The 14,299-nt window shown below is 49.5% G+C and overlaps 1 protein-coding gene across 6 annotated transcripts in view; it reads left to right on the forward strand.

Moving 5' to 3' along the window:
• The window catches only part of CCDC40 (coiled-coil domain 40 molecular ruler complex subunit), a 28,717-nt gene extending 14,887 nt beyond the window's left edge, over positions 1-13,830 (forward strand). For 4 of the 6 annotated variants that reach the window (XM_075904103.2, XM_075904108.2, XM_075904104.2 and 1 more), the window contains 13 exons: positions 221-378; positions 2,026-2,148; positions 3,391-3,512; positions 5,106-5,349; positions 5,489-5,671; positions 7,596-7,841; positions 8,753-8,966; positions 9,114-9,283; positions 9,554-9,645; positions 10,675-10,795; positions 11,453-11,641; positions 12,843-13,001; positions 13,506-13,830. In XM_075904103.2, coding sequence (XP_075760218.2) covers positions 221-378; positions 2,026-2,148; positions 3,391-3,512; positions 5,106-5,349; positions 5,489-5,671; positions 7,596-7,841; positions 8,753-8,966; positions 9,114-9,283; positions 9,554-9,645; positions 10,675-10,795; positions 11,453-11,641; positions 12,843-13,001; positions 13,506-13,778 — 2,294 coding nt within the window. In that variant the 3' untranslated portion in view covers positions 13,779-13,830. The remainder of the gene's footprint in view (positions 1-220; positions 379-2,025; positions 2,149-3,390; positions 3,513-5,105; positions 5,350-5,488; positions 5,672-7,595; positions 7,842-8,752; positions 8,967-9,113; positions 9,284-9,553; positions 9,646-10,674; positions 10,796-11,452; positions 11,642-12,842; positions 13,002-13,505) is intronic. The other 2 variants (XM_075904105.2, XM_075904107.2) reach the window with 2 other exon arrangements.
• The last annotated feature ends 469 nt before the right edge of the window (positions 13,831-14,299 follow it).

Below are 14,299 nucleotides of genomic sequence, written 5' to 3' on the forward strand. Positions count from 1 at the left end.
TGGGAATTGCAGGCACATACCAGGTCTCTTGGGCAGCTCGTCCCCAGGAATCCTGCTCCAGGAGCTGATGTCCATGCCTACCCTAGGGAGGGTCACGTGAGGTGGGTGGATTTTTAGGGGGTTTTCTCTGTTCAGACCCTTGTGTCGTTCTCTTTTAGCTCTGGAAGGGTACATGCTGCAGCAATCCTCTGGTAACTAACCTTTCCACCTGTCTCCCCAGTTTCTGTAATGCAGACCGAGGTGGAAAACCTGGCCTTGCGCCTGTTCTACATGCAGAACATGGACCAGGATGTGCGGGATGACATCTCTGTGATGAAACGGGCAGTGAAGAAGGCTGAGGCAGACAGGATCCAGGCCGAAGTGGAGAAGAAAAAACAGGTATAGGGCAAATACAAGTCTGACAAGGATGCTGTTGGAGTTCCGAGTTCATGGGGAAATGCTTTCTTGCCACACAGAATGCTACAAGAACAAAGTCTAGGAGGGCTGGTTCAATATGTGGTTTGCCCTCTTCCATTCTTAGACGGCGTTTGTTTGCAAATAGCAGGTAGCTCCTTAGATGTGTCTGTTCTAAATCAAATCATTCAAAGCACAGCTTCTCTGAGCAGCTCGACAGTAACAACCCCGGATCCATAGTCACACAGGAGAAGGGTTAGTCAAGAGACACCTTATTTTCAAGCCCCAGGGGGATTATTCTGAACAAGTGTGAGTTTAGCAAAGTGATTTTCCAACACAAAAAAACAGCTGGTCCAGTATGTTTTAACTCCTGCTCCCTCTGCTGGTTAGATGGCTGCCTCTTGCAACAGAATAAATATTGCAGGATTACATATAGGGCCCTACCAAATTAATGGCCATGCAAAACACAGGACGGACCATGAAATCTGGTCTCCCCCATGAAATCTGGTATTCTGTGAGCTTTTACCCTATATTATACAGATTTCATCGTTTCTCAAATTGGGAGGCCTGACCCAAAAGGAAGCTGCAGGGAGGGCACAAGGTTATTTTAGGGGACGGAGGAGAAGTGATTTGATAGGTCTAGCAGTGGAAGTGAGATATGCACATAAGCCGATGGTCACAACAGTTACACAGCGTCTCCGCCCATTGCCAATTTAACATGTTATCACTAATACAGGTAGTTATTCCTGTATTGTAGTATTGCCACTCTTACTTCTGGCAGCCAGAGAGCGGCAGCTGTTAGCCAGGCCTCTAGCTCTGAAGGCGGCACCTTGCCAGCAGCAGTGCAGAAGTAAGGGTAGCAATACCATACCATGCCACCATTACTTCTGCGCTGCTGTCTTCAGAGTTGGGCAGCCAGAGAGTGGTGGCTGCTGACTGAGGGTCCCTCTCTGCAGGCAGCAGCACAGAAATAAAGGTGGCAACACCATACTGCTCTCCAGTTGCCCAGCTCCGAAGGCAGCACCACCAGCTTCAGTGCAGAAGTAAGGGCAGCAGTACGGCAAACTCCCGCACCCCCGCCATAACCTTTATGATTCGTTTTTTGGATCAGGGCCCCTACAATTCAACAGCCTGGAATTTCAGATTTAAAAAGCTGAAATCATGAAATTTTCCATTTTAAAATCCTATGGCTGTGAAATTAACCAAAATAGACCACGAATTTGGTAGGACCCTAATTGTATGTGAAAGTGGCAATGGAGTGTGGAGCTATTTAGAGGCCATTTTCCTCTAAATTATGACCTTTTGGTGCCCTGGTGATGGGCAGAGTATAATAACCTGGATAGACAGACGTTAGGCGACACTTTGGCCCCGGCACTCTTCCTTGCTACGAGACTAATTGATATACATGGATTAAAAGAAAACGAATCATCTGCCGAGTGGTGCCGTGGGTTAAACAATTGTGACTACTCCGCAGAGATGGAGATGACTGTCACCACAGAGCACTGCAGTCACGAGTGCGGATGCTGAAGATCTGATAGTCACCACATCTAATGCAACTCCTTCACTTGGCCCTGCTTCCCCCATGTCCAGAGAGCGTATTTGTACTGATCTGCTGTGGTCTGATGTTTGTAGGACCTGCTTGTAGACCGCTTAACAAGGAATGCCCACGAACTGCAGGAGCAGATTGCTTTGTATGAAGCTCAATTTATTGCCCAGGCTGAAGACACAAAAATAACCCGACAAGCCGTGAGTGAGGTAGGAGATGACAGTATTTGTCACGTGTGGGTAATATTACTTTTTGTGGTGAGCCAGAGTCCTCCACTCTGCCTAAACACACACCTCGGTTTGAGTCCAAAAATCTCTCACCCCTGCCCTTTGTGTGAAGAAAAGATTTCCTATAGCCTTAAGACCCACACAAAATCAAACGTATGCTGAGTGGCTATTTCTAGGGATTTTGCCCTACAAGACCTCCTGTCTCACCCCCTTAGTTTCTTTATCTTGGAGGGAGATGCCTACCTCTTCAGTGCTGTGCTAATCAGACGCATTTGCTGTGATTGACAGGATGAGCCTGCAGCAGAACAGAGCAACTCCATGCCAGATCCAATCCCTGACATCCGTTTTCCTACCTATTAATGACAAGCCTTTCTCCTGTGCATCACTGTAGCATGATACCCAAGTATTACATAGGGGTGATAGTTAGCTTTACACCTAGGAACTCCTACAGTATAAATAATCACTTTCTATTAGTGCTATCCTCACACTACACTGCATGGACCCACTGACCCAACTGTTCTAAGACAATACACCATTTCTGTTCTGGATTTCATGTTCAATCTGTAGCTTAATATATTACCATTTAGAGCACATTGTAAGTTGCATCCCATACGCCACCCTAGATGTGAGATAGGCCTGAGTTAATGTTGCTGTCGGGGCCTTGACTTTTGCATTTCCTTCCCTGTCTGCAATTTTTATCTGTGACCTTAACGATGCAAAAAACATGAATGCACATAATATCCATTGCACTCTTGGTTACAGTGAAATTGCGAGAGTAACTGAAAACAAGATATCAGAGGGCTCGCTGTGTTAGTCTGGATGTGCAAAAGCAACAAGGAGTCCTGTGGCACCTTATACACTAACAGATGTATTGGAGCATAAGCTTTTGTGGGCAAAGACCCACTTGCATCTGACGAAGTGGGTCTTTGCCCACGAAAGCTTATGCTCCAATACATCTGTTAGTCACTCTATAAGGTGCCACAGGACTCCTTGTCGCTTTTGAAAACAAGATGTAAGCCAGTGCTTTTAATTCCCACACCCTCCAAACACAAGAGCCAAAGGAAAGAGCAGGGATGTAGGAAAACAATAGAAGACAAAGTGTGGCCATTGGGAGCTATTTCCTCCCCGCTGACTCGTGAAATGCAGTGGGCAATGAAGTGGGAATGCGGGTCCGACACCCAGCCCAGGGTGGATTCAGTATCTCAGAGTGGGGTCTCTTTGCAGGCTTGTATGGAGATACAAACCATTAACATGGAGAAGAAGCAACTGATGCTGCAGTGGGACAGCAGCTTGACGGGGATGAAGCGACGAGATGAAGCCTACTCTGCCATGCAGGAGGCACTAAGGTATTGCCTCTGAACAGAACAGCTACTCTTTGGACGGGAGTCAGTCTGAGAGACTAGAGTGCTGTCAAGGTTGTTGCTGATACGATCTTCTGTGCACAGTGTGTGCTGCCCAAAGCATCCAGCTGTTGCTTGAAGAGCTTAGAACGGCGAAAGGTCACTAGGCAAGGGGCATCGGTTTTTGTTAGTTTTCTCCATTCACAGCATGACCTTCCTTCAAAAAGACGACATAGATAACTAGGCCGAACGGGCTGGTTTGTATTTCACTGAGGAGAAAGTCTGGATATTTCCTTCTGTCCCTTGCAGGACCTCCCAGGCCAAAGGAAGAGGTATCAGGAAAGATTTACCTAGGTTATTTGCAGGCACGGTTTTGTGACATTCAGCAAGAGTTCACTCCTCGGGAAACCCTGCTCATTGGTGCGGAAGGGAATGTGTGTTCTATTCTATAGTCCTAAAACCTGCCCAACGTGCATGAGTCAGCAAAATACTTTTCGACTCTGATTTCTGGGGAAGAGTAGGGAGAAGAACTGTAAGAAAGTCATCTTCGGTAGGGACATTTCTTTCTGACTTTTGGTTCCTCCAGCCTTCTGGTAAGAGCTCAGTGCTGTCACATTCACACTGCAGCAACGGACACATTCTCACACTGGCTGCTTTGCCTTAATCTCTGCCAGCCACTGACAAACAGCCATCTCTGCCAGCCCCTGATAAGCCTCCATTTTGACTGTGACATTGATTATTATGCTAGGTTCAGGAGTTTGGTACCAGTGTAATGAAATGTGCCTGTGGGAAGCCATGGGGTGATGGTCCCATAAGGACATCCTCTGGGATGTAGCCTATTGGCAAGGAAATGACATGATGCCAACAATAACAGCTGGCAGGAGAAAGGGGAGAAATATCACGACCAGTAGTGTACCTGTTCCAATACTAATAGGTTCCTGAGGGCCTGAAAGGGCCCCTTCCCCAACAAGACCTATGGTTGCTGACCCACCCTTTGGTCAGGCAGGACTGAAGACAGTTCCTCTCCAACCGGAGCATGGTGCTAGGGTATCATTGCAGGGAGCTTCTATCCCCTCCCCTTAGAACTGCTGCCTCAGGAGTTCTGTGTTCCCATCGGAATGGGCCTGGGAGCTCTGGGCTGAGATCAATCCCTTGAACAGCAGTGAACATAGAACGTAAGAACGGCCACGCTGGGTCAGACCAAAGGTCCGTCTAGCCCAGTGTCCTGTCAGCCGACAGTGCCAAGTGCCCCAGAGTGGGTGGACCGAAGACAATGATCAAGCGATTTGTCTCCTGCCATTCATCTCCAGCTGTTGACAGAGGCCAGAGGCACCATCCTTACCCCCGTGTAACAGGCCTGGGAGATCTGGAGCACCAGGAACTGTTCAAAATTATCCACAAAATGAGGTGGCAGTTTTCTTTCCAGTAGGATGATGCCAGACAGCTCCAGTGGTGAATAAACGCGCCTGATTTTCTTGCTCATCCTCATCCTCTGCTCTTTTGTGCAGCAGCCTGTTTGAAAGCAGGAGTTTGGGGTTGGTGATGCAGGGCACAGATCAGTCCCCTTGACACTCTCCTGTCTTCTCCCGGCCCTTGCAGGCTGTCCAGGCACCAGCTCAAGTCCTTGGAGACAGAGATCCAAGTCTACAAGAAGTCAGTCACGAAGGAGGAAGAGAGGAACGAACTGCTTGCCCGCATCTTGAACCGCTCCGAGAACGATGCCAACATGAGCAAGAAGCTGATTGCCCAGAGCCAGGCCAAACAGGATGCCCTGAAAGTTGAATTCACCACCTACACCCGCACGCTGCATGAGACAGAGCAAGCCCTCGGCAGGGCCAGCTCGGTGAGACCACAGACCCGTGGCAAAGAGGCTTTTTTAACCACTTGTTGATATTTTATCACCTGTAGATTTCCATCCACTTTCCCCGAATCCCAGTAGCCTGCCCTTTTGAACAGCCCTGTTCCCATGTCTTTCCTCTCAGGACCGAGCTGCTCAGATGAATGAGCTGCAGGCCATCGGTAAGGAAATGGAGAAGGAGACTGAGGCCAGACAGGAGCTGGAGAATCAGATTATGGCAAAGCTGCAGGATCAGCTGATGTCCAGCAAAGCCGCAAAATATTATTCACAACTGGCCTCAAAGCTTCATAAGAAAAAGCTGGATCTGGTACGGTACTTGTTTCTGTGTGACTGACAGGAGCTGACCTGCACGAGAGAGAGAGAGAGAGACAGACAGACAGACAGACACGCACACGCACACGCACACACACACACACACACACACACATTCTGTGTTTATTCCCTCCAGGATACTGGCCCAAAGGCCACTGCTCCCTAGTATACAGATTCCTCTTCTAAAAAAAGGACCCACTCTAAAGCACGCTTCACCAGTCCTTGTGTTCCTATTGCTCCTTCCTGGAGGGTAGGACTTTATCCTTGACTATCTGGCATTCCCCCCAATCCCATCTGGAGTCATTTCCTGTGCCCTACAACCTTGCCCGTACAATTTCAAATAGCTGGGACTCTTCACTCACAGTCCCGAGTTGTTGCATAATATTGCCGTGTGCTGTTAATTGCCAGGTTTCAGCCTACAGGAGGCTTCAGTGGTGGGTGAAGCAGCTGCCTTGTGAACTGTAGGCTGGGTTTGTAAAATGCTTTAGGACCCTTTGGGATTAGGCATTACTATAAAAATGAGAGATACTCCTGGTAATCGAGTTTTCAGGCCTTATGGAAAGGGCAGGGACGTTTCTATTAAGCATAAAAGTAGAAGGGCCTACAAGGCAAAATGCAGCTTCTCTGAATTTACTTCCCAGTGCAAATGTGCCTAAGAGCTCTTCCCTCCCCAGCTGTCTTTTCAGGATCAGGTTTCAGACCATCAAGAAAGCATGACAGAACTATTACTGCCATCTCGTACGGCAGGTACTAGCTTCGTGTTCTGCTTGCAGAATGGCACAAAGTGATGCATCTTGGGCAGGTTCAGGCTATTACCTGTGGCATGGCACACAGCAGACCTGCTCTCTAAACGAGGGTGACTCAGAGGTGGCCAAAGCACAGCCCACACAGTTGTACAATGTGGCTGCCCTCCTCAGCAGACGGAGGTGCAGCTCTCAGAAACGACAAGTTCCCGCAAGAAGTGTGCCATCCTGGGCTGAGTGACCTGCAGAGTTTTTCTGGAAAAACGGCCATTTTTCCGGAAAAACAATACTTACGTCCACACTGCTATTGCATTCTTTCGACAGAAAGTCAGAAGAATGGAGGGGTTTTTCCAACAGCAGTAAATCTCACTCTATGATGAAGAAGCCTTTTTCCGAAAAAGAGGAAGAGAGTGTTTTTTCAAAACAAGAGACCTCCAGGAAAAAACAGAAGAGCCCTGGTGGCCACTCCATCCACAGTAATCCCAACTGAAATGCGAGATAGCGTCCAATGAATGTGGACGCTATCTGTTGAAAAAGCAGCTTGCTTCTTTGTTGCGGTTTTGCTGTGTAGACACTCTCTTTCTAAAGAAGTTTTTCCGGAAGATCTCTTCCAGAAAAGCTTCTTCTAAAAGAAGCCTGCAGTCTAGATGGAGCCTAAATCAGGCTCAGTCCTTAGAGTCCTGGCAAGCTATTAACGCTGTCTTTGATTGTGAAACGTACATGCAACTCCAAGATAGATGCAGGGCAAGTGGAGCTTCAGTAGTTATAGTTATTTGCATCTCTGTGTCTGATGTAACTGAGGCATGTAGGTCAGGACAATAACTTCAGGGATTATAAAATGTTGCCTTCCGTAGCACCTTCCCTCAGAGGACTACAAGATGCTTTAAACGTATTACTGCCTCCCAGCATCCTTAGGAAGTAAGTAAATATCATTATCCCCATTATACTGATGGGGGAAGAGAGCTGCAGAGAGGTTAGTCACTAGCCCAAAACCCCATGTCACATTTGACAGAGCTGAAATAGGTCCCAGGTCTCCGACTCCTAGTCCCGTTCTTTACGTGTTAGAGGTGCGCCACTCTTAGCCGTATTTGGCTGACAGGTTGCAGACCAGTCGGTCCTGCCGGGAGGTGGCTTGCCATTGAAGGGCAATGTTTGTTTTGTTGTTGATGTTCCTAGGAGCTGCATTTTTCCAAAGTTGAGAACGAAGCAGCCCAGATCATTCTGGACATCACTCACACCGGCTGCCGGCTCTCTGTGCTCCGAAAGACGTTCTCAGAGCTGGACAAGGAAATGAAACGTCTCAACGACTTGATCAGCTGCAGCGAGAGTGAGATCGCCAAGCGCAACCTCCTGATCGAGCGCAAGCAGGGGCTCATCAACCTCTCCAACAAGAAAATGGACCTGATGATTTCCCAGCTGGGGGTACGTCCTGTCTGCTTAGTCCCCCAACCCTGGTTTCATTCCTGGGTGAGACTGCACACTGGGTTAGTAAAGGTCACTGCATGGAGCTAACGCCCATGGAGATGATGAGAGGATGTGTCTGTCCTGTACAATGTACTCAGACTGCCTGCTGGGCTGACTTCTGTGTTACTCTCCAGGGATGTAAAAGCCCATTGAAAAAGTTAATCAGTTCAACGTTACATTTAACCAGTTAACTGAGATCCTGTGGGTGAGGGGCTGCTCCATCCCAGCTGGGCTCTCCACACTGCGGGCTGTACCAGCCAGGCTGGGCCCACAGGGCTGGTGGACCAGGTGATGCTTACCAGGTAACCCTTTACATCCCTATTATTCTCTGTATCCATAAAAAGTTATCAAAGCAACAGCCCTGGCCAATGCCTCTGCTGGAGACAGATTCAATGTAAATGGGGATAACCCCAGTTCTGGCTGTTGATGTGAACAAATCCACAGTGTAGACTCACAATTAGTTTTCATGAAAAAATTAAACCTCAGCTTCATGAGGTTTCATCGTAAGAAATAAGCCAAAAATTGATTAAAAGCAAATCTATGGGATGACAATTTTTCTTGGGGCTTCCATTTAGGTATGCACTTACAGTCTAACACGAGCAAGGAGGGACGGGGAGGTAAAGGTGAGGAAAGCCATACACAATCGTCTCTGGTTACATGTGACAGAAATAAATTCTATAGAGCCAGAAGCAACACCCAAACCTGTTCACATGCTCCCATATAGCGGCACGGCTGATGCAGCCATGAGCTGGAAAAGCTTTATGGGGACCACCATGCAAAATGAGCATTTCAGTGCTCCAGGTGGCCCAGGGATGCCACAGTAAAGTAGCTGCCCTGTCTGACTCACACTAAGCTTCTTTCCTTTATAGGGCCAAGAGCTGGGACCGTTGGAAGTTGAGATCAACAGGGTGACTAAGCAAATAGAGGAATACAACTCAGAGGTGATGACTCAGCAGAAGTACTGGCTCAGGCTGCAGAAAGAGCTGGTCAAACTGACCCAGGAGCGGGAAGAGCAGTTGGCCTCCCTGGATATGTTGAAGAAACAGATCACCATCATGCAACAGAAGAAAGTGCGCACAGAAAGTAAGTGTTTCCTTCAGTCCTCCAGGTGGCTGCCAGTGCTGCTTTGTCTGCTCAAATCTTACATTGTCAGAAACCCCTTCTCCCCCGCAGTCCCCTCTCTGTTTTCCCTTTTTTTAAATCTTTCCCGTCTGTCTCATTCCCCTGTAGATGAAATCCAGCAGGAGAAGAATGAGCAGAAAGACATCGAACGTCACATGAGGAACATGGCCAACGACTTGACAAAACTCAACATGTTAATCAACAAGAACAGCCACAGTTGGGAGGAGCTGCAGCACGGCAACACCATCATGGAGAATGAGTTTGTACGCTCGCTCAAGGTAGGGAAGGCATTGCAGCCCATTTCCAAGGCAGCCTGACACTCAGCAGTCTTGCTGCCCCTGGGGCACACAACAGCATAACCAGCTGGAAATGGATGGCTGTCCCAGTTTGGTTCCTGTACAAAGACAGTGACTCCCTTTCCGTAGCCTCGGAGGGGTTGAAATTCCGCCTGTGTTGTGGGGAGGGCTGTCAGGCAAAAAAAGGCAGGAAGCTCAGAGGCAAGCGCTCTGTCTGACACACGGATGCTGATTCCTGCTCCCTAATTCCAGGCAGCGGAGAGAGAGTCGATTGAGATGCAGGAGAAGCTGGACCGGCTGCACGAGGAGAAAGAGAGACTCCTGAACAGCCTGGTGGAAGCAGAGTGAGGCCAGACTCCTTGTTTTATGCCACAGTCTCTGGACTCTCTTGTCATGCAGCTGCACTATCCTTCCTGCCCCAATGCTGAAGGGAAAATGTGTTTTGTCACATCCTGTTGGGCTGACCCCCCGGCTGGCTCCTCTTGGCCTTGCCTGGGCTTGTGGGACAAATTCGATAGCGGTTTGAACCCAGAAGATTAAGAGTCTGTCATTTATTTTCTGCAGGCCCAACAGGGTCACAGTAACTGCGGTTCACTCTTGCTCATACTGCTGCACCAGCCGCCTGCTTCCATAGATGAATGAGCAGTAATGCTGTCTCCCTTCTCACTCAGTGCTTGGCCTCTGGTCAGCCTAAGGCTGTCAGCATTGAGTGTGCGAGGGAACCTCAGTATGGGGTGGGGACAGGCCTGACGATGGGGGGCAATTGCCCCAGGGCCTAGCGATTCAGAGGGGCACAGTAGCAGTGTCCAGAGTCCCAGGCCCTTTAAATCACCGCCAGAGTGCTGTGCCAGAGCGCCACGCCACACGCTCCACTAAGGGCTGGGCGGGCACTGTGCTCCAGGCAGCGCTGAGGGCTAGCTGCCCTCAGCCTCGCCTCCTCCACCTTTGGCCCCACTCCTTCTGGGAGCACAGAGGCCCTCCCCCATTGCTCAGAAACTGTTGGTTCTGCTAGTGTGTTGTAAGCTCCATGGCTGTCCAGAGGCTACATAATACAAACATTTCAAACTTGGGACCTCGTGGTAGGGCCTGATTTTTCAGAGCCGCCGAGCTAACAAAAGTGAGCTTTAATCTTTTGTGCTGTGATCCCCACCCCCCACTTCTACCATTATCACGGCCCTTCTGATCTGAAGAACCCTGACTGGCCCTCACATTGAGGGCCCCAATGCGTCCCGTTCTGTACAGTGAACTCTGAGGTTCCTGCTGGGCTGAGAATGGGGATCCGTAGTGTGACATCACCCACGTAGGGGAATCGAGGGGCAGGGTGACCCCTTTTTGCACACAAAGGCATCTTCCCTCCCATTCTGTCCTTGAAGGCATCAGATCATGCTGTGGGAGAAAAAGATCCAGCTGGCAAAGGAGATGCGTGCTGCAGTGGACTCAGACACAGGGCAAGGCGAGATCCGAGCCATGAGAACAGAGATCCACAGGATGCAGGTGAGCCAAGGTGGGAGGGGGAAGAGGAGAGTCCCAAGGAGACACCAGCCTTGCAGGGGATGCTGACGCAGTAGACAGCAAGTAGCTTGGAAATGTATGATCTCCAAGGGATGGGGGTCTTCCTGGGTGCTCTCCAGCAGCTGACCTAGCTCAGCATGGAGTTACCCTTCTTTACATGTTCCTCGTGTTAGCCTGCAACGGAGCTCAGCAAAAGCTGGACCTGACTGGGAAAGAAGCTTCTTACAAGAGAGTATTTGTCTTACTAGGGCCCAGTACACTACCAAAGAGCTCGTATGGAATGTGAGAGCCACCAGTGCGCTCAGAGAAATGGGTTTTTCTCTGCGAAAGCAACCTCCCCTCCCACCCGCGGGATACTTCTACCCTCCTTCATTATTGCGCTTACACGGATTTATTGCATTGAAATCTTTAGAAGACCATGTTGGGCAAGCAGACGGGGTCAGTTACTCGTCTGATGCCCTCCGGATCCATGCTGTACAAACCTGGCTTGGGATTTAGTTGAAAGATCTGGGCTGCCACGGCCGGTGTGTGAAACGTGTCCTGTTCTCCATAGCTGGAATGTGTCACATTGAAAATCTTCTATCAGATGCAATTTGTGACCCCTGGGTGTCTTCAGAGTTTCTCTCTCTCACGTGGCAGGTCCGCTACAGCCAACTGACAAAGCAGCAGGAGAAGATGATTCGAGATATGGAGGCAACTGTCTCCCGCAGAGAAACCATCATGATTCGGGGGGAGGGTCAGAGTAAAATGGATAAGAAATATTTCACCAAGAAAGACTTCCATCACAAGACACAGGAGCTGCGGAAGAAGATCAAGGATACCCAAAAGGTGAGCAGGTGGAGAGGGGCTACAAGAACAGAGTGTTCCTGTCCTGGCCTTCTACCTAGAAAGATGTCAGATATTGCTTGACATCGACTTTGCGGAATGACCTACTATCAGACTATGCCAGGAGGATGTTCACTGAACCAACCTTTCTCCAAGGTGGCAAGGAAAGTGCTGTGGGCACACATCAGTGGGGAAGAGGGCACTGGGGACAGGCCATGGTGAAACTTATGTTGGTCTCCAGCATTCTATGGTCTTCATGTAGCTCTGAAGACCATCTGCTTTTTGCTACTGCCTGAAGGGAGATCACAAGCCAGAAGGACTTGGTGGGACTTTCATTCGAACCTCAGCACTGCTCCTCATTCCCCAGTTGCTCAGTTCCCTTTCATTGCTTGGAATTGGGATCAATATTCCACTTTATCATTTCCACACATGTGCAGAATAAAATTGTTATGTGCACCGAGACGTGTACCAGCAGGAGAAACACAAATCTAGCTGAAGGTGCTCTGCTAATCAGCAGGGCGGCATTTGAATCTCTCCTGAGCAGCTGCACAAGTTTACAGGGAAAGCTGGCTGGGATACAAAATGCTTGAAAGGGAAATGTCATGTGTCTCCAGGCATGTTGACACACTCACTGCATGGCAGTGCAGTGAAACACCAGGAGACTGTCACAACAGTAAAATGCCCAGTGCGCCTAATGTGCATCTAGCAGTGTGAGTGCCTATGCCAGGGGTGGCCAACCCATTCCAGGCAAAGAGCCAAGATGTCAGTGGAACCAGTGCGAAGAGCCAGGGCAAAGTTGTTGAGCAAAGAAGAAAAAAAAAAAAGAAAACACATTTAGAGCCACATCAGGCTCCTGCTGGCCAACCCCATCTTTAATGGCCGTGCCAGACAGCTCCCCTGCCCTGGTGAGCATAGAGAGCCGGGAGGAGAGGGCTGTTTTCAGGGGCACGGGGGCGGCTTTCCAAGCCACGGGGAGGGAATGGGGCTTTGCGAGCCACACCTGGCGGAGGTGGGGAAGAGCCGCATGCGGCTCATGAGCCGCGGGTTGGCCACGGCTGGCCTATGCTTTCAGGCCACAAAGTATACTTACTAAAGGAAGTGCAGTCTTAAAGGCCAAGAAAGGGAGATGTTCTCGCATGGTAATCGGTGATGCAGTTGGCCTGCAGAGGTGGAATTGCGAGTTTCCTTCCTTTCCTCTCCTTAGAACGCTGAAGACTGCAACAGAACCATCATGGAGCTGGAGAACACCCAGCAATCTCTCAGCATCAACCTTCTGGAGAAGCAGCAGCACGTCTCCAGTTTGCAGGCTGAGAGTGACGTCCTTGATGCAGACGTAGAGCGGCTTCAGGACAAGAAACGTTGGGTAAGCTGCCTTTAATCCGTGTGCTATTCCCCTGTGCTGCCAGCCCTCACTGCCTTTCTGCCCCATCCCAGACCACATTCACCCGGCTCAGGCTGGCTATTTTAGCACCGACATGGCCCCTTCTAGAACGGGAAGTTTCAACAAGAGCAAAGTTCATCTGTGCTGGAGACAGAACTCTTTCTCCGGGTGGTGTGACCAACTGCCCTCTCTTGGCTTTCTAAAATTCATAGGATTGCTCTGTCTTTCCAAGATTTTCCGTCTATGCACGTGTGTGACTTGGAGGTTCACTTAGCTATATTGTTACCATTTATATATAACACTCAATGGGGGATGCCCACTTCAGTAGTTACAGCAGGACTTAGCTGAGCTGTCCCTCTTGAGAATCCTCCATGTCAAGATGCAATAGTCGCTTTTCTACCACCATTTGAAGTCCTCCTTGCTCTCGTAGCTCCCTCTTATTCAGTCCGATGTCCTTAATGCTGGTTTCATTCCTGCTCTTCCAAGAACCTTTCCGAAATCGTGGCCTATCAGACTCGCCAGAAGCACCTGCAGGCAGTGAAGGATGGGAAGTATACCCCATTATGCCGCACCAAGCAAGTCCTGCAAAAGGAGCAGCGGAAACAGCAGGACCGGCTGCACACCATTAATGTCATCATCCATCAGATTCAGCAGGAGTATCCTCAGTACCAGAGGGTGTTGTGCTGGCTCAGCCAAGCCCTGGACTCCCGGCTCGGGTCACAGGAGGCAGAGCAGGCAGAAGCACAGAATCAGATCTGAATAAAGTATCTTTTGATGAATATTTTCACAAATAAATCCAAGATGAGCTCTCCCTGCTCGTCTCTCCTGGTGCTGGGGGCTGCGTAACAGCAAAATGAGCCGCAAGGGAAACTAAAGTGGCAAACCTGCTTCTGAGCTCAGGGGTGCTCGTCGTGGGAGTTAGATGGTGTCTGTTGTTTGACTGTGTGTGTCTTTTCTGTGACGTGTGCTGCACTGACTCTGGACAGCTGCCTGAGCAAACTGCCCAGTCAACCCACAGACTCAGCACACAGCAAAGGAATGTGGTTAGGTTTATTGTCAGCACAGTCCTAATGCCCTGACTCAGTGGTTACGGGAGCACGAACACATGTGCCTATTGCAGTGGCCTAGCTCAGTTACTAGCAGGACTTTCCATTAGCTCCCAGGCCAGCCACAGCCACTTCTTCTGAGATCTCTCTTTATACGCTGATACACACTTGTTTCATCTCGCCCCGATGTATCTAGGTGCCAGGGACACCCATTGCCTCGTATCTGTAGGTTTG

Source organism: Pelodiscus sinensis, chromosome 20 (assembly GCF_052426305.1).
Source record: "Pelodiscus sinensis isolate ZL-2025 chromosome 20, ASM5242630v1, whole genome shotgun sequence".
In the NCBI taxonomy this organism is placed as follows: Eukaryota; Metazoa; Chordata; order Testudines; family Trionychidae; genus Pelodiscus; species Pelodiscus sinensis.